This window comes from Ictidomys tridecemlineatus, chromosome 7 (genome assembly GCF_052094955.1).
Source record: "Ictidomys tridecemlineatus isolate mIctTri1 chromosome 7, mIctTri1.hap1, whole genome shotgun sequence".
Classification (NCBI taxonomy): Eukaryota; Metazoa; Chordata; class Mammalia; order Rodentia; family Sciuridae; genus Ictidomys; species Ictidomys tridecemlineatus.
In genome coordinates, this window is record NC_135483.1 from 68,235,427 (window position 1) to 68,255,069 (window position 19,643).

Sequence of the window (19,643 nt, forward strand, 5' to 3'; positions counted from 1 at the left end):
CCTTATCTGAAATAGGTATTGTGAGAAATGAAATTGTTAGTGTAAATATTCTAACTCTGTGTCTGATACCTCAATGAATATTTATTCTATTTTTTTGAGTGGCATTCTCAGAGTCTAAACATAAGTTGTTTTATTTTGCTGTGTTTTTATAGATATATGGTACACTAATACCAGGTGAAGAGAAAGCAAATAATCTAAGGTTTTGAAAGACTGTGTGTTTGGTATATTAAAAAATTTGTGTGTTCATTCCATTCCAAAAATTTCTATTTCAAATGAGAACCAAGTAATTAAATATCATTAGTAAACTAGGTCTTATGAGGGCCTGACATTTATTGAAGGGAAAACCATGATTTATTTGTACATTTCTTGAAACAAAGGAATTTGAAAACATTCCCTGTAATCAAGACTCTAAAGAGACATAAAATGGATGCTTTTTCTTTTGCAACACTGGGAATTGAACCCAGAGTCTCACACATGCTAAGCAAATTCTCTATCACTGAGATATATTCTCCATCCTTTTTAAGAAAAATTTATTTTGAAACAGATCTTGCTAAGTTTCCCAGCTAGCCTTGAACTTGCAATCCTCCTGCCTCAGCCTCCTTAGTAGCTGGGATTACAAGTATGCACCACCATGCCCAGCTAGATGCTTTTTCTTATAACAAACTAGGCTATGCCCTAAATTTTACCATTTTGTATTATTACAAAGTATCAATTGCACTAACAAAGTCCTTTTAAAGTCCATAGATATGTTCATTCTAAAAGGTTGCCCTTCTCTTTAAAAACAATTTCCACCCAGTGCCAAGCAGCCTTTGGTGAAAATCAGCTCTCTCTTTGGTTATTGACCTGACCTTGGAGCCCTATCAAGGACACTTTTTTAGCAGGTGCATTGTGATATTCTTCACAGCCAGCATGGTCTCTGTACAGGTAGGTCTGATGAGCATCTCTGGGAGTAAAAATCCAAAATGCCCAGTGTCACGTAGTTCAAAGGCAAATGCATAGGGTATTCCATTTTTGTAAGCCCAATCCATTGAGCTACCAGAACTTACATCTGAAAGTTTAAAAAAAGAAAAGAAAAGATTATCCTCACTAAAGAATCTGCATAATTTTCAAAATTATATATATCTTGCTTAGTAAGATATACTAAATCCTTCCAATGAAATACCATTTCTACAAGAATGATTTAACAGTAGTTCTTTGGCATCCAGCTACATGGAGCTTATAAATTATACCTGTTATCAGCTTTGAAGATCTAACCTGAGTATTAATGCTATGCCAGTATGATGACCTCAAAATTTCTCAACCTCAATTCCAATAATGTTTATCTTCACCTTCACTTTATTCACCAATAAAACAACCTATGCTGTGGACTTTAAAAAATATTAAAATTAAAAAATATTTTTGTTCTTATCACTCAATTCTTTTCCACTTCCAAGGTCTTGAATATTAAAATTCTGTTCCTCTCTTTCATTTCTTCCACTTCCCTATTTTTCCAGGCTTGCTGAACTTGTCCTTTGTCTTTACTTAAGCTTATAGTTTCCAGATTCTCCCTGCCTTTCTTGTGGTTTCCATTCAGGGTCAATTTACTAGCTTTCTCACCAGACCCCTCAAATGCCTCCTTCCTGTCTTTTTTCTGCCTTTGCTTTGCTGTTGTTGAACTTCTGGCCCAGTTCTCCTGCTGTCACTCCAGGTAAGGGAGTGAAATGATTCATCTTTGATGAACAGGTATTTTATAAAATCATACTGCCTGATCACCAAAGTCGTCTTCTGCTCCCAGTGCTGCTCTGTGCTGTTTTTTCATAGTCCTGCACTTACCGGCACTCCCCATTCTCTTCTTGTCCCACCCATCACTTTACCACTGACCCCCATATTCTAGATGACGGCTCCATTGGCTCCTCTGTTGACCTCAGAGCCCTCTAAGCTTTCTCTCAGCTCAGAGAAAGTCATGCTAAATGTCTTTTACATGGGTCATCTCTTGATACCATTTATTATTGTTGTCTGTATAAAGGGAGGATCCCTTTGTTTCATTCACACATTTTCTTTCTCTTACATCTACATCAACCCAAATAAATGCTCAAGGACCCCTTTCTTCTCATGATCCTGCTATATACTCTTGGTTACCATCCTCTTTTTCTTCTTCTTCTTCTTCTTTTTTGTGCTTGATAACTTAAAAGAAAATCTATATATGTTGCTTCTAATCCTTATATCTTTCTCTCTGGTTCTTGCTTCTATCCACCTATAAAACTTCATTTATTTTTTAAACTTTTACTTATTTTTATGTGGTGATGAGGATCAAAACCAGAGCCTCACACATTTAAGGCAGGCGTTCTACCCCTGAGCCACAACCCCAGCTCCCAAACTTTACTCTTGAAGGGTGATCATGTCCACATGTTTATTCTCCTTTTTTGGTTTTTGTTTTCCCCTTAATATAGCTGACAATCCATCCAGGCATCCCTGTCCTTCTAGTTCCTATGACCTCACACATTCCACCTTTTTAGTACGGACTGGAAACACAGGCACTAAAGAGAAGACCACCAACCTGCACTGTGTCCAGTCCTACCACCTACCTTGTGATTACTCTGTGCCTCAGGTGCCTTTTAGAAAAAGGGAATGATGCTAATATCTGCTACTTAAGGTTGATGTGGTAATTAAATGAAATACTAAATCACTTGAAAGTGCTTATGAAATATTAGCTATTATTATTTTACATTTTTACATCCCAGTGCCTAATACATAGTGTTTAGTCTAATAGACTCTTCAATAATCATTTATTAAATTAAAAAATGTTTCATGGAAAAATATTCATATACTTTTTTCCTGAAATATATATGATTCAGTTTGCTATAACACTATTATTATTATCATCAAATTTCCAAAACATGTTCATTTACTCAAACAGCATTACATTTATGCTATTTTTCTCAGGACAAGTGAGGATGAAATCATTATGTGAAGATGACCACTAAATGGATCGGCTATTTCTCAAATTCCTTGTGCTTCTATCAAGGACAGAAGATAAACTGTGGCTTTAGTGTCCTCTGGTTAGAGTACATTGGAACTACAAACAGTAGTCATATTAGCCAAAGTCAGAGACAATATGTGCCAACAGTTACATCATGGTGATGTGACAGCCTCATTTCTATGGCAACAGATTGTTCTTGGTAAATATAACACTATGACTGTGCCTTTATTCCAAGCTGAAAAGGTGAACTGTTAATAAGATTTTTTTAAAAAAAATTAATGTTTTAATTTTGTTATTATATGTATTATGTTGATATTAGTTGGTAATGTGAATTTTAAAAAAATATTATTTTTCCCCTTTCAGGATAATGATTGGAAAACACTTATAAAATGATCTCAAAAAATCTATTAATGCTTGTGTCATTGTTAGGACAAGCTTATTTGATAAGCAATGCTAATTGACAAACCAAGCTGTTGTTCTGAAGGCTACAGAAACCGAGGGGCAAGATGTTAAGGATGGGCAGATTAAAAGACATCAAGAAGAAATTTGCTGCCTTACTGAGGAGCATCACCAAATGCTACTATCTGTACACATCCCTACTGCATGTGTTTGCCATCATAGGCACACGAAGACATTCAGCTCTATGTAATTCTCATCCGTCATAGAGTCAATAAATTTTAGAATTTGAATGGCCATGAGAAATGATCTAGTCTCATTCTTCATGTTACTGTTGTAGAAGCTGAAGCCCAGCATTAATAAATATCTTGGCCAGGATGACACACCTGGAAGATTTAGGACTAGAATCCACATCTTACAGTTCTTTGTTCTGGTTCTTCCCATATACCCAGTTGCTTTTTGTTTCATAGAAGAGAGGAAATACTTTAAAATCACTTTTAAAAGGAGAATTCAGCTAAGATGCTATATAGGAAATAGTATTTCAGAACAAGAATAGTGAAGGAAATGAAAAAAGGGGAAACTGTTGTAAGCTGGAACTCTTACTTCATTATCTTCGTGAGGCCCATTTCCACCCTTACAGTAGTCATAATTGCTTAAGGAGCCCGTTTTGGTACTTTCTACTATCATAAGATCTCAATTCAACTTGCAGTCATTACTGCATGTTTAGCATATTCTCTGCTTAGGATTTGTTTAAATTGGTACAGCGATTTCTGTCAAGCTGTGTAAAACTAATCAGATATAAACTCTCTCCATTTTCCTTGGCTAATTTGATAGTCACAAATTTCACTCTAGGGAGAATATACTCTCGGCTTTTTAAAGAGAAGTCATGATATAGGATATTGGTTCAAGAGAGGTGATTTTAATACAAGTACACAGGAAACTTACACAATGTTCTGGAGGCAGGCCCATATCTGTATCGTACCCCATATACTGATCCAAGTGCTTTCACTGCTTTATAAGCTGCAGATTCCTAGGAGGGGAAATGAAGAAGTTATATCACTTACATTATTACACTGAAACTTCTAGAAACACTGGCATGTTGCTTAAGGCTTCTGGGCCACCAACACAAAGAATAACGATGGGTACATCAGTTATTATTAATATTTAATAATATTATATTGTTCATGTCACAAGATACATGTCACAAGATACATTTGCAACATATTTAGAACACATCATTTCATCTGATTGATTTCACAACCAACTAGAGATCGATAGTATTTCTATTTTACAGATGAGAAAAGGAAGGCTCAGTGAAATTACACATGTATCCTGAAGTTACATAGCAAAAGTGGAGCTGGGATAAGTACCCATATTTTCTGAGCTGATGTAGTGTCCTGTCCTTTTCACTTTTGCTCAGGGACATCTCTTCCTATAAATTACAAAATGTTTGACAGAGGAAGGATAATGTCAGTCTTAATCATAGATCATATCCGATCCTTCACAATGTGCTTGTGTATAACAGATGCTTAATCAATATTTCTCATATGAATGTTGAATAAGCATAAGTCTGCAAGAGTATTTAGACAACTATATTGATTCTTAAGCATATATTTCAGTGGATATGTACAAGGTATTTAAAGCACATCTGGATCAATTAGGAAACCATCAAGCAAGAAAGACCTCTCTTACGCGATGTGTTTATCCTTACTGGGATGAGAACATCAATTTCAGAGTGCTTCATGACTTCTAAGGTTACTCAGACTCTCACAGGCTTAGTCAGGCACTGCTATGATGCAGAAATTCTAAGGTGGAACTCTTTCTAGTTGGGAAAAATACTCGGCCCAATCAAAATCCTAAAAGGCGGATATTCAAACACAAGTGAGACTGATATTGAATGTCCTTGAAAACATTTTCAAATGATATAAAAGCACTAATTTGAACCAGGAGTTAGGAAAGTATTGTATGACAAGTGAGAGGAAAAGAAGCATGTTGAAACCAGTACAAAACTCTCCTGTTTCAATTTGCCTATGAATAATTTAATATTTTAATTGAAGAACTCTGGATAACATGGTGGTGTGTGTTGGACTGAGCTTCAGGCTGCTGTCCTCATTCAGCTCAGGGATGAATAAAGCAGTATTTGCAGCAAAGGCCACCCTTTGTGGATATTCAGGGACCAGGCTTCAGGAACTGGCAGACTATATATTATTGATCTCACTGATGATGACATTCTTCTCATAGGAGCCAACAGAAAAGGAATGTAAACACCATAATGAGGTATCTTTATGGAGAATGTTCTAAGATTTTAACATCTCCAGCGATCTTAGCAATATTCCATGGCAAGAGCAGATATTTTTACATTTAGAAATTACTGCATTTTGCTGGTCAGGAGACTTTTGTTCCTCATTATTTCAGATGACTAAACCCATGGAAAACATCTATTACAGAAAAAGAGAGAGAGAGAGAGAGAGAGAGAGACAGCCACTTTGCCTGTATACACAAAGCTTACATATGGTATTAAAATTTGACTCAATGTATTTCTGTCATTTGAGTACAGGTGCAAGTTGATTAGGGGTTTGGATATGCTCTATCTACAAAAACTGGAAATTTCATCAATTTTTTCCCCCAAGAATTATTTTTCAGGGAGGCACAGCTAGATACCTATTTGAAAGAATAAAGTGATTCCTTCTTTCTCTTCTCTCTGATTGTCCAAAAGGACCTCAGGCTTGCTTATTGGTCCTCAGCTAAGTAAGGAGTATATATATTTTTCAAATATTTCCATATTTAAAGCAACTTGATGAATGTGTTAAAAATATTATCAGAAACAAAGACTCAGACTGATAAAATGTTTTGAACAATTTTGATAAAATTTAATGGCTTCTGGTTAATATAGAGGTATTGCCTAGTTTGAGAATTTTTAATCTTAGTTTTAGTGATTTAGATTATATTTAACTGCCTTAAGGATTTCTCAACAATAGCACTATTGACTTTTGGGCTGAATAAATCTTTGATGTGGGGGGCTGTAGGATGTTTGGCAGGCAGTATCTTGGCCTCAACCCACCAGATGCCAAATTGCATCTTCCATTGCTGTTACAATGAAAAATATCTCCAGACATTACTGAACGTCCATTGGGAGGCAGATGCATTCTTTGTTGAAAACCATTGATCTACTCTATGCCACATCCACCAATTCAAGACAAAACTAAAATAGGCTAAACTCATGATGGGAAGTTACATTTAAAATATTGATAATATTTCTCATCTCATAATTTTTATATTTTGCATAGTCCATATCATCTGTTATAAGAATATAGACACTGTGCCCAAAAAGGGCTAAACATAATATACAAATGGTTGGTTGGGAGCCAGGTCAGTATAAACAAAGGTGTAGAAGCAGCAATAACAAAAAGAAAGACTATTTGACCCACAGAGCAGCTGAAGAATAGTACTGTAGAGTATAATTATTATCCTTACAATATTTCTAAACAGAAGTAATTTGCTCAGAATTCTTGGAATGCCAAGAACAAAGTCGCCTTTCGATGAAATAAAAGGTTTCCCTTGCTCTCTCAGGTCCCCTACTTCTTCTAGGGCTTGGATATCTAAATTAGGAATTTCTGAAACTCCAAGCAGTTTGTATAGTATTTGAAGTTTAAGGATTAAGGAAAAAGGAAATGCTTATCTTTCAAAAAATTCTCATTCAAGTATATATATGAAAGTAACACAATAAAAATTATTTGGTCTTTATCCCTGGTTTCCTGACATAACAGCTCCTAAAACCCTTGGTGTCCAGAATGATAAGAGTGTCCTTTACATACTAGTGTGATGATTGGTGGCTGAGCCCCCCAGAAAATTTCAGGTTAGGGGCTAGTACCAGAAAGCCAAACCATGCAACCAGAGGGTTGGCAATTTCAACTATATTTACTAACCTCTGAAGAAGGGAGAATGTCCAGAGACTGAGTTCAATCTCCAATGTACCTATGTAATGAAGTCCCATAAAGTTCCCTATAAAATGAGAGAACTTCAAGGTTGGTGAGAACAATTGGAGAGCTAAGGTGGTGCCCCTGAGGAGCTAAGGAATCTCTGTGGCTCCCTGCCTCTATCCTACACCTTGTCTTATGCAGCTCTTCCATATGTCCTTCCTGAACTGTGCATGTTACAATAAACTGACAATAGTAAAGCACTTTCTTGAGCTCTGTGAGTCCTTCTAGTGAATTATCAAAACTAAGGAGTGGGTGGTGGGAACCTGGAGCTCTTTAGCCAAGTTGGACAGAAGAGTGAATAAGTTGAATACCTACTGCTTGTAGCTGATGTTTGAAGTGGGAACAGTCTTATGGGACTGAGTCCTTAACCTGTGGAGTTTGATGCTAACCCTGGGAGGTATGTGTCAGAACTGAATCAAACTGGACACCCAGTTGGAGAAGTGATGTTGGAAAAGACACCACACATTTGGTGTCAGGAGTTAAAACCCCTCAAACATACATAGTGAAGAGCACACAGATAATTTCATAGCACAACAAGTGATCCCAAATTGAATACATTCCTGTAACCACCATCTCAGGTCAAAGAATAGACTATAAGCATTTAACCAGGCAACCCCCATGTCTCCTCTCAATCACTGAACCCCTCCCCCTTCCCCAAAGGTCATTGCTATCCTGAATTCTAACATTATTTTTATTAGTTTTTCTTGGTTTTGAACATTATAGAACTTTAGATGCTACAGGGTCTAAAATGAACTCATTTTACAATGTATTATGCCCTGTAGGGGATCGTCTGTTGGGTTTCTGAGATAAGGAGTAAGAGAATGGTGCTTTTTCATTTTCAAGTAATCTTATGCCTGAAAGTCTGTTCATTCTTAGTACTAACTTGTCAGATGCATGCCCAGAGACTTAGTAGCATTAAGCAAATAGCACTTATAAATTAAAACTTGCTTTTAATTAATGAGAGTCAGACTATAATTTATGAACAATTATTGACTCAATAAAGTTAATTACAGCCCTGCATATGTGACCAAAGCTGTAATACTAATCAAATCCATCCTGACCTTTTCAGTATAGCCTGTGGTAAGAATGTAAATAGGCTTGAAATGACTGCATTTGAGAAGCAGTATGGTGGTTAAAAACAACAACTCTGAAGCTAGTCTTGAGCTGAATGCTGACTATGATGTTTAGTAACTATGTATGCTTAGTGTAATTATTTAACCTCTCTGGGATTCAGTTTTCTTATCTGTAAAAATTGGGATAAGAAACCTTATGAAGAATAAATGAGTTAATATATGTCAACAAATAGTTTAGAATAAACACAATGTGTGTTTGCTATTACCACTAGCACTTAGCATCAGAAAGGAAGCATGAAGTCTGAAACACGTATAAAGGGTCAAATACTTACCACACAGTTAAAATTGGGGATTGTTGCATATTTGTAAGAATAGGGATACAACAACATCTGAGCATATGCATGAAAGGAGAGGTAAGCCCGAATGTGCTTTCTGTGTTTTCGGAGGAAGTTAGCTACAGCCTTCACTTCTGGCTCAGATTCTGGGAAAGGGCCACAGTAGGTATCGTCACAAGGGTGCACAGAGGCCCCTTCATCTGCAAGTCAGAAAAGAAAATGGAATTGGGGGAGCAGGCAGGGAAGAAGAAACACAAATCAGCATTGTTAAACTGTGATTTTTTAAATTTATTTTTATAAACATATGGTGTTATTAAGCAATTTATCTAATTTCTTATTTATAGAAATCAATGCTAAAAATTCTGAGGTGATTCAAGCCTCCATGAACAAAGGAGGGTCTGAGTGGGAACCAAGTGATGATTGCTAACTAAACCTGCAATAACTACTTTTAAAGAGATGGCTGTCTCTGTTTTCAGGAGGACTAATTCTATATAACCCCCAGAGAAGGCCTACTATTAAGATGTGCTTCACAACACCTGTACCTTTTTTTTTTCGTAATATTCAACACACATGTAATTAGTGTTCATCATTTACTCATTTACCATTCAATTGATGTTTATTCTATTATAGATACCTGGGATACATTATAAGCAACACAGAAAAAAAAATCCCTGCTTTCATTGAATCTGTATTCTATCTAAATTCTTGCTGGATGCTAATGCTTTATGAAGGCAGGCACTGTGTCTTTCTTGCTGGCACCTAGTAGCAAGAACAATAACATGAAAAGTGTTCTACAAACACTTGTTGAGTAAGTCAATGTCAGATCAAGAGGATAGACATCTATAAAAGTGTCCAAACAAATAGCAAGAACATGAAGGCCAGCCAGAAATAATTCTGAAGAACATAGGTCTAATTTCTACCATATTTTTAGATCAGTAATCTCCAAATTGGTTTATAAAACCCAAGAGGCTTCTCTAGTTATCTCGTAGTTTAGAAATATTTAAAATTACATTTTAATGATATTTAAATTAGAAAAAGCCTTCCAAACAGGGGAAAACTTACTAACAGTTTTATGGAGGGGACAGAGGAAAATAAGAACCACTTTAGTAATCACCAAGCATTATGGTTCTAAGAAATTTTAGAAATGACATTTTCTGTAGTTATTTGCCATTCTGGGCCATTACTACGTCTCCCCTACCTCTAGAAAATAATAACTCTCTCCATAAACTAACAGAAAATTCTTGATGGTTCTGTAAGATGGTCCAGTTCTACTGAATATGAGAAGAAAAACAAGACAAATTGGCTGGATCTTGAAGACACGAAGAGTGATTCAATTGGAGAAAACTGTGGAGAGAACTAGGCAGCCCATCTGACTCCTCTGAAGTCTATAATTGAAGCTGTGAGAGGATAGCTGATCAGAGTTAATCAGTGAGGTGAGTGACAGAGGAAATGTGCCCAGACACAATACTGGATAGTCAGAGACTTGGAGGGACTTGGAAATTCTGGAAACTGGGACAGAAAATAGGAAAGAATTTGTTAACCTCAAATCCTGACCAGAGTGGGCTGAAGGGAGGGGTAACAGAAAAAGAGAGAGAGGCAAAGTTGGCAAGCTAACTTCAGAAACAGGAGAAAAGAAAGCCAGATCAAATTAAGCCAGAGCAGGAGCTGAAAAGCCATTTTGTGAGTGAGATGTGCACAGCTTATCTCAAATTGCTGGTGGAAAACGGTGCTGGGCAGCCATCCTGTAGAGACCACACCTAAGACTGCCCTCTTAGAAGGAATTAAATCTATACAGCTTCATCCCATTTACAGATGGCAGCGAAAATATTATCATAGGCAGTACCTTTGAAATGGTTGTCTCAGTAATCTGTAGAGGGATCGCTGCTAGCTGAATGTTGCCAAGCCCCATTCTCCCACTCCAGACAAGAGGAGGAGGGTGGAGCAGAACAGAGTCACTCTAAAGGTATGTAGCACCATGGGAGCAGCAAGTGCCCCAGCTGCTGGCCAGAGATCCATAAGGTGCAGCAAATCTACCTGGATCACAATGGTGCCAGGTACCCCACAGATGCTGGCCTCTGCCAAGTATGCCCAGTCATGGGCCTGATAACAGTGTGTCCTGTCAGCTGAAAAAGCCATGAAACCCCCAGTATCCAGCAGAAACCTCCTATGGCCTTAGCAGTGCAACATGCCCCCCACCACCACAGGTGGCCTGCAGACTTGAGCTCCCCAGTCAATGATAAGCATGCCCAGATGCTGCCCACTGACATGTATGAACCAGTTTGGGGCAGCTGCCTTGCCTCCAACAGAGCACCCAGTACTACTATTGCTGGACTGCCATACCTCTACCATAAGGCACCAAACTCCACAGTACCCTGAAATCTACACATGTGAGTTCATACCTGTTTTGACAAACCTGGGTACATGAAATATTTCTATGGACTATATTCCCAACCAGGGAGAGACCTGACTTTTAAGCCACAGGAAATTAGGGGTTGTGTCCTTTGACCCTCCAGAAAGTTATCAGATGCTTACACACACCAAAAAATAAAGGGAGACTCTTAGATTTAAATTAGAAGTGGGCTGGTAAGTTTGCTACCACATGCCCAGAGAAATACAGAGGTAAAGCTGAGGAGTATGAGTATTAACTAAGTCTCTCAAAACTGGATGGAGTCCAAATCAGGGAAGACTAATAAGTCTCTTGATCCCAAATAGCTCAACATGGAATAACGCTTTAATATCAGTTATTGATTTGACAGATATTATCTTGTGTATTGATTCGATGGGTCACCTTTATTATTTGAAAGTATACTCCTTAATCCAATTTTATGTATTTCTTTTAATGTTTCAAAGCATTATTTAGAATTATTCTTTCTCACTTTTCCTTCTTGTTCACAAGTATACTCTCAACTTTTGTTTCTCTTTTTTCCCTTATATCACCTCCATTTCTATCCTCCCATTTATTTTTTTTATTTTCTGCTTTTTTCTTTTTCCTGTTAATGCTCTATATAATTTAATAGTAATTTTACTTTCTGTAATGCTTAATTTCTCAGGATATTCTAAATCATAATTCTCATTTTGCATGTGGAGAAGTTTTAAAAGGGTTACTAGTATGGTTCTTGGTTCTTAAGTGGCCCCAGTTGCTGGTGATTACTACCTCTCAAAATGGAGCAAGAGACTAAATAGAGCAGTGAGATCACATTGAGTGAAAGTGTTGACACTTAGATACTTGCCCAGCTTGGGGCATACAGTAGGACAAAAACAGGTTACTAAAATGTCTCTCATATAACAATAGAAGAAATAATCATCCCAGCAGATATGCAAATATCAACATAGAAATATAGGTAATATAAAACTACAAAGTAATAAGATACCCCCAAAAGTTTATAACACTTCAATAATTGATTCCATAGACATCAAAGTGGAGGAAATGTTGGGTAAACAATTTAAAAAGATGAGTGGTAAAGTGTCTATGGACAGAGACCACTGAAACTGTGAGTCCCCGAAAAAATTGTTCCTCTTCTGCAATTGTTCTGGTCAGGTCCTTAGGTCATAGTAGTGAAAAACCTGACGAAAACAGAAATTGGTACAAAGAAGTGGGGTTGTTGCTGTGACTAATCTACCCATATAGTTCATATAAGCACTTTGAGCTTTTTGAAATTGATGGGAGGAATTTTGAGATGCTTAGCAGCTGAAAATGCTTTAGATTGTTGTAGTGCTTAATGGCTGATTCTGATGGGAGCTCAGAAGACCAGAATGCCAATAGGACTATGGACAGTGAAGACAGAGGGTTCAGAGGAAAAGGTGGACAATATTGGTAACTGGACTAAAGGCCTTTATGTTATGTTCTGACTGAGAAGTTGTCTACATTTTGCCCATGTCCTGAGACTTTCTGTGAAGCTAATTTTAAAAGTGATGGACTTTTGATGGAAGAAAAAGTTTAGGCAGCATAGCATTCAGGTGGTGGCATGGATATTGCTGGAAGCTTTTAGTCAAATTTATTGTGATAATAAGGAGCAGAAAGCAGAGCAGAAAGATTTGAAAAGCTCGGACTTGAAAGGTGGGAGTAAAACTGGGGCTGAGAAAGTTGCAGTTATTAAAGACTTTACTGTCACTAAAGAAATGTTAAAGGCTTTGCCCAGACACAATGAGAAAGATGGCTTCAGGGCATCTCAGGAGCTGGCAAGACCATACCCATTTCAGACTAAAGGAAGTAAAGGTAAAAAATTCTCCTGATAAAGAGACCAGTGGGACACTCTTCTTGCACAAGAGGACCTAAAAAGTTTTTTTTTTCCAACTTGCTCAGCCATCCAGGCAGTTGGAGGCTGATGCAGCCAGGGTCCCTGGAGGCTTGGCTACTGCTCAAGATAGTGGCAGACATTGGTGTCAACCTCTTCCGGAATGCTGGAAATAGGGGGTTGAGGAGACTTTCACCAAGATTTCAAAGGAAGGCCTGGGAGGCCCAGAAAAGTTCAGCAGGGTTGGAGTCCCTGTGGGAAGCCCTGGAGAGGGCAATGTGCGGAGATGTAAGGAGGAAGCTGAAGCTGCATTGGAGACCTCCAAGATTAAGAACTATCAGTAATGTGGGACATCATCCTAGGAAAGCTATAGGAACTGAGCAGAGACAAGCCAACAGAAAGGCCACTTAGGCTGCAACCAATAAGGCCACAGGGGTAGGGCTACACAAGTCCTTTGGAGAGAACATCATGATGCCATATACTCCATGTGCAGGACACAGAACTACAGGACTTGTTTTCCTAGCTGGATTTCAGTCTTGCTTTGGTCCCAACTCTTCTTTCTATGACTCTATTTTTCTGAATAGAAATATTTACTCTGTAACTTTATATATTGGATACTTGTGAATTGCTTTTAAATTTTATAGAAGCTCAAAATGTGAGATTGCCTTGAGCCTCAAAAAGATTTTAGACTTGAAAGGTGAGCAATCTCAGAACTGTTGAGACTATAGGGACTCTTGGGAATGGACTAGATGTATTGCATTGTTAGAAGAGTGTGAGCTTTTGGAGGCCAGAGGTGGAATGTTATAGCTTGGATGTGAGGTGTCTTCCAACAGTTCACAAGTGAGATAATGCAAGAAGGTTCAGAGAAGAAATGACTGGGTTGAAAGAGCTTTAACTCAATCAGTAAATTAATCACCTGATGGGATTAATTGAGTGGTAACTGAAAGCAGGTGGGGTGTGGCTGGAGGAGGTGAGGCATTGACATTGGCAGTGTGGCTTTGAGGTATACATTTGTATCTGGCAAGAGGAATTCTCTCTCTCTGCTTTCTGATCATCATGTGAGCCACGTCCCTTTGCCACACTCTTCCTCCATGATGTTCTGCTTCATCTCGAGCCCTGAGGAATGGAGCTGGGTTTCTATGGACTAATACTTCTGAAACCATGAACCCCTAAATAAATCATTCCTCCTCTACAATTGTTCTGGTCAGTCACAGCAGCAAATATGTTGACTAAAACAGTCTCATCAATAGATTAAATCATGTAGAAGACAGACTATCAGGCCTTGAAGACTAAATATATAAACTTGAATACTCAAACAGCAATTAAGAAAAAAAATGATCAGAATATGCAAGAACTCTGGGACAACTTAAGAATCATTTGCAGCAAGGAAGGAATAGCAATGATTACCTATTCAGTGATATAACAGCAGAAAAATTTCCAAACTTTGGGTATGAGATTCAGATACACTTTGTATTTAAAACCCTAAATAGACAAGACTGAAAAGGAACCTGTTCATAACACATTATAATTAAATGCCAGAATGAATGAAGATAAAATTCCAAAAGCTTTGAGAAATGTCAGGTCACATTTAGAGGTTAGCCAATCAGAATAACATATGATTTCTGAGAAGAAACCCTAAAATCCAGGAGGAGTTGAAACAATGTGTTACAAACCCTGAAAGAAAATAGCTATCAACCAAGATTGCTATATCCAGCAACGCTATCTTTCAGAATCAAAGAAGAAATAAAAACCTTCCAAGGTAAGCATGATCTAAAATAATCAATGACTACTAAGCCAGCATTAAAGAAATCCTGCACACACAAGAATATAAAACCAAACAGCAGAGTTCAGAAAAGGCAAATCTCATTAGAAGAGTAATTAAGCAAATGAGAATTAGGACCAATTAAACATTAAGAATAAATCAAAATGTCAGGAAATAATGAACACCTCTCTATAATAATGCTGAATATAAATGGCCTTAACTCTCCAATTAAAATACATAGACTAAATACATAGATTAGATTAAAGAAACACGACTCAACTATGTGTTGCTTGCAAGAAACACATCTAACAGGCAACAACACTTACAGGATGAACATGAAAGACTATAAAATAATATTCCATGCAAATAGAGCTACAAAGCAAGCAAGAATAGACTTTTAAAGAAGAATTAATGCTAATGTTTCTCAAATTATTCCATGAAGTAGAAAATGGGGAGGGCACTTCCAAACTTATCACCCTGATGCCCAAACCAGACAAGGACATTCTGAGGGAAAAAAAACACAAAATGGCAACAACAACAACAATTTGTAGGCAGATATCCTTGATGGATATAGATGTAAAAATCCTTAGTAAAATAACAGCAAATTCTATTCAACAGATGTCTTCCAGAGATATAAAAGCAAATTTATTAAAGTAGTAAGATATAAAATCAACACATAAAATCAATAACTTTTCTATATATCAGTTAAAATAAATCAGGAAAAAATCCACTCACTACAGTCAATATATATATTTTATATATAATATTTATTTATTTTATATAATATATGTTTATATATATATATATAAAATAAATGAAATAACAATATCTTATAATACTCTAACCAGAGAGAGGAAAGACCCCTACAATGAAAATTACAGAACACAAAATAAAACAGAGGAAGACATTAGATGATGGAAAGACCTCCCATATTCTGGATAGGCAGAATTAATATTGTTAAAATGATCATATTACCAAAAGCAGTGTGCAGATTCAATGTAATCTCCACCAAGATACCAATGACATTACCAATGACAAAACTAGGGAAAGCATTCTACAATTCATATGGAAGAGTAAAAGACACAGAATGTCCAAAGAATTTCTAAGCAAAAAGATTAGTGCTTAAGATCTAATACCTGATCTTAAATAATGTTATGGAGATATAGTAACAAAAACAACATGGTATTAGCATAAAAATAGGCATGGAGTTCAGTAGAAGACAAAAAAACAAACCCACACAGATATAACCATCTAATCTTTGACAAAATTGCCCATAACATATATTGCAGAAAAAAACAACATTTTAAACAAATGACACTGATAAAACTGGATATCCATATGTAGAAGAATGAAACTAGATCCCCATCTCTCACCCTGCACAAAAGTCAACTCAAAGTGGGTCAAAGGCCTAGAAATTTGACCAAGAATTTTTCAACTGCAATTAGTCCACATAGAGGAAATCCTCCCACATGTAGGTACAGGTAATGACTTCATCAGTAGGACTCCTAAGCCTCAGGAAATAATTACAATAAAAATATATAGGATGCCATTCAAAAGCTTCTACACATGAAAGAAAATAAGAATATAAAGAGAGAGCCTACAGAATTCGAGAAAAATCTTTGTCAATTACTTCTCTAATGGGATTAATATCCAGAATATATAAAGAACTTAAAAAACTTAAAACCAGTAAGTTACCCAGTTAAGATCAATAAATAACCCAGTTAATTTATGGGCAAATGAACTAAATGGATATTTCTCAAAAGAAGAAATTTAAAGGCCTAACAAATATATGAACAAATGTTCAATATCTTTAGTATCAGGGAGATATAAATCAAAACTACTTTGAAATTTTATCTCACTACAGTTAAAATGGCAATCATCAAGAATACATACAATAGGGCTGGAGTGTAGCTCAGTGGTAGAACACTTGTCTAGCATGTGCCAGGCCACGGGTTTGATTCCCAAGCACACTACAAACACAAACACACACACACACACACAGCAAAAACCAAAAGAATACAAATAATTGTAAATTATGAGGAGGATGTGAGGAAGAAGGAACACTTATACATCATTGGTAGGATTGTAAATTAGCAAAACCACCATGAAAATCAGTGTGGAGTTTCCTCAGAAGTCTAAAAATGAAACCACATTATGACCCTCAGTATTTATCCAAAAGAACTAAAATCAGTGTATTATAGCAATGCATGCATACCTATGTTTATAGCAGCACAATTAATAATAGCCAAGTTATGGAGCCAACCCAGGTAGCCACATTAACAGATAAATTGATAAAGAAAATGTAGTATATAAACAAATGAAGCTTTATTCAGTCATAAAGAAGATTAAGACTAAGTCATTTGCAAGAAAATGAATGCAAATAAAGAGTATTATTTTCAGCTAAATAAACTAGACTCAGAAAGCCAATGGTCTTATGGTTTCTCTCATATGTGGTGGGGGGCAGGGGGAGAAAAAGGAATCTTACAAAAATAGAAGGAAGATAGGAAGATTGGAAGAGTAGATGAAGGGGGATCAAGGGAGAGTAGAGGAGAGGGAAAAAGGAGGTACTGCAGAATGAAATTTAGTAAATTAAGTGCATTTATGAATATGTCACAATGAATTGTACTATTATGTATTATCATAATGTATCAACAAAAATGGGGAAAAAAGAATCGTTCAACCTGTTGAATGGCAAGAGTCAAGATGTGTGACTCAAAGCAATTGGGGTTTCCCTCTTTAGAATTTCATTTGGGAGATGTTCCAGAAGCAATTAAGATATTATTGAACTTAGAACATAGTGTAAAAACTGTGGCTAATAATCTGAAGGAAATTGGAGAAAAAGAGCTATCCATGGAACACCAATGTGAACAATGGAAGGACAAAAATACTAACTGAACAACTACTTCCAGAGGGAGCAGAACTAATGATTCAGAGAACACAAGAGTTTACAAAAATTTTTAATAAATACCAAGTGCAAATAAAACACTAGAAACAACCAGGGGCAAAGAATTATTAAAAAAAAAAGAAAGAAAGAAAAGAGAACTATGATTACATAGTAAAATAAAAATCTTAATTCATGGGTTGAATGAATACAGTTGATGAATAAATTAGTGGGATTTAAAACATTCAAAGGAAGCACCAGAAAGGGATAAAGAATTAGAAAAATGAGAGAAAAGCACATGAAAAATGGAATATGTATCAATATGTGATTAATAGGGGCCCTAAAAGGAAAGAAAAAAAGGTAAGCACTGGGAGAACTGCAAAGTAACATTTCGCCACAAGGAAGGAAAGATTGAAGAGACTCATTGTGCACCCAACAAAAGAGCTAAAAAGAAAACATCAACACTGTGACACGTTGGAATAAAATGTAAGAAAAGACAATAATTTCGGGGAGGAAAAAGCAGGTTGTTCAGAAAAAAACGAAATCAGATTCATATGTGACTGTACAATGGTAACATTTCTTCTCAGAAAAAGACCATCCAGCTGTATTATGTCTACAAAACATATGGTTTAAGTAGATATATTGGATGTCTACTTTTTGTATTGTGGCAGTCTTGGTACTTGTATGAGTTTCCTAGAGCTGCCATAACACATTGCCACAAACTGAGTTTCTTAAAACAACAGAAATTTATTCTATCATCATAGTTCTTGGTACTAGAAGCCCCAAACTGAGGCATAAGCAGAGTCATCCTCTCTCTGAATGCTCTGGGTAACATTCCTTCTTTGCCTTGTCCTCTATTCAATAGCATAATTTTACTTTCATCAGTATTACCTATGAGAATATTTGGTAGAATATATTCCTAGACTATATCTAGGAATTAACCTTTCAAAGAAAGCATGACTATTAGAAAGAAGATATTAAAAATCTATTTAAAAGTTTACAATTAAGAACAGAGTTAGAGAACTACATCATGTTCATGAATACAATTACCTAACAGTATAAAGATGTCAATTCTTCCTTATTTATTTATTTTGTTCAATTTAACTTCAACAAAAATTCAGTATCAGAATTTGGGGTTTCCAAAATAAACTCTAGGATTTTGAAATAAGTTTTTGAAATTTATTTGTAGTTGACAATAATTACATGTATTTATGGAGTACAATGTGATAATTTGATACATGTATACAATGTGGAACAATCCAATTAGGGTAATTAGCATTTCTATATCCTTAAATATTTATCATTTCTTTGTTTTTCGAGTTTAAAAAGAACTTTAATCTTTTTTAAAAATTGATTTTATTTTTTAAATACATGGCAGCAGAATGCATTGCAATTTACAATTCTTATTATACATACAGAGGCCAATTTTTCATATCTCTGTTTGTGTATAAAGTGTGTTCACACCAATTCATGTCTTCATAAATGTACTTTAGATAATGCTGTCCATCACATTCCACCATCATTGCTAATCCCCTGCCTGCTCTCTTCCCCTCCCACCCCTTTGCCCTATCTAGAGTTCATCTACTCCTCCAATGCTCCCCCTTCCTACGCCACTATGAGTCAGTCACCTTATATCAGAGAAAACATTCAGCATTTGATTTTTTGGGATTGGCTAACTTCACTTAGCATTATCTCCTCCAACTCCATCCATTTACCTGCAAATGCCATGTGAGGTGCAGTCTTCCTACAAAGTCCTTTCTTCCAGTTTTTTATAAAACGTATAAGATGATAAAAACTATAGTTGCCCTTTTGCGCTATAGAACTTTAGAACCTAATTCTCTTTAATTGTACTTTGGTACTGGTTATCCAACCTTACTCCTTCCTACCCTTCCTAACGGATACTGACAGTATTTGACTCTCTACTTCTATGAGATCAACCTTTTAAGATTCCATATATGAATGTGGAATTTCTGCATTTTTCTGTGTCTAGTTGTTTCACTTAACATAATGTTCTCCAGAAGA

The 19,643-nt window shown here is 36.3% G+C and overlaps 1 protein-coding gene across 1 annotated transcript in view; it reads right to left on the reverse strand.

Annotated features, from left to right (window-relative positions):
* Positions 1 to 242: 242 nt before the first annotated feature.
* Positions 243 to 19,643, reverse strand: part of Cpa6 (carboxypeptidase A6) — a 279,460-nt gene continuing 260,059 nt past the window's right edge. The window contains exons 9-11 of the mRNA XM_078016398.1: positions 8,741 to 8,943; positions 4,301 to 4,385; positions 243 to 1,048 (exon numbers count right to left, since the gene is read on the reverse strand). Of these exons, the coding sequence (XP_077872524.1) occupies positions 861 to 1,048; positions 4,301 to 4,385; positions 8,741 to 8,943 (476 nt within the window). The 3' untranslated portion in view covers positions 243 to 860. The remainder of the gene's footprint in view (positions 1,049 to 4,300; positions 4,386 to 8,740; positions 8,944 to 19,643) is intronic.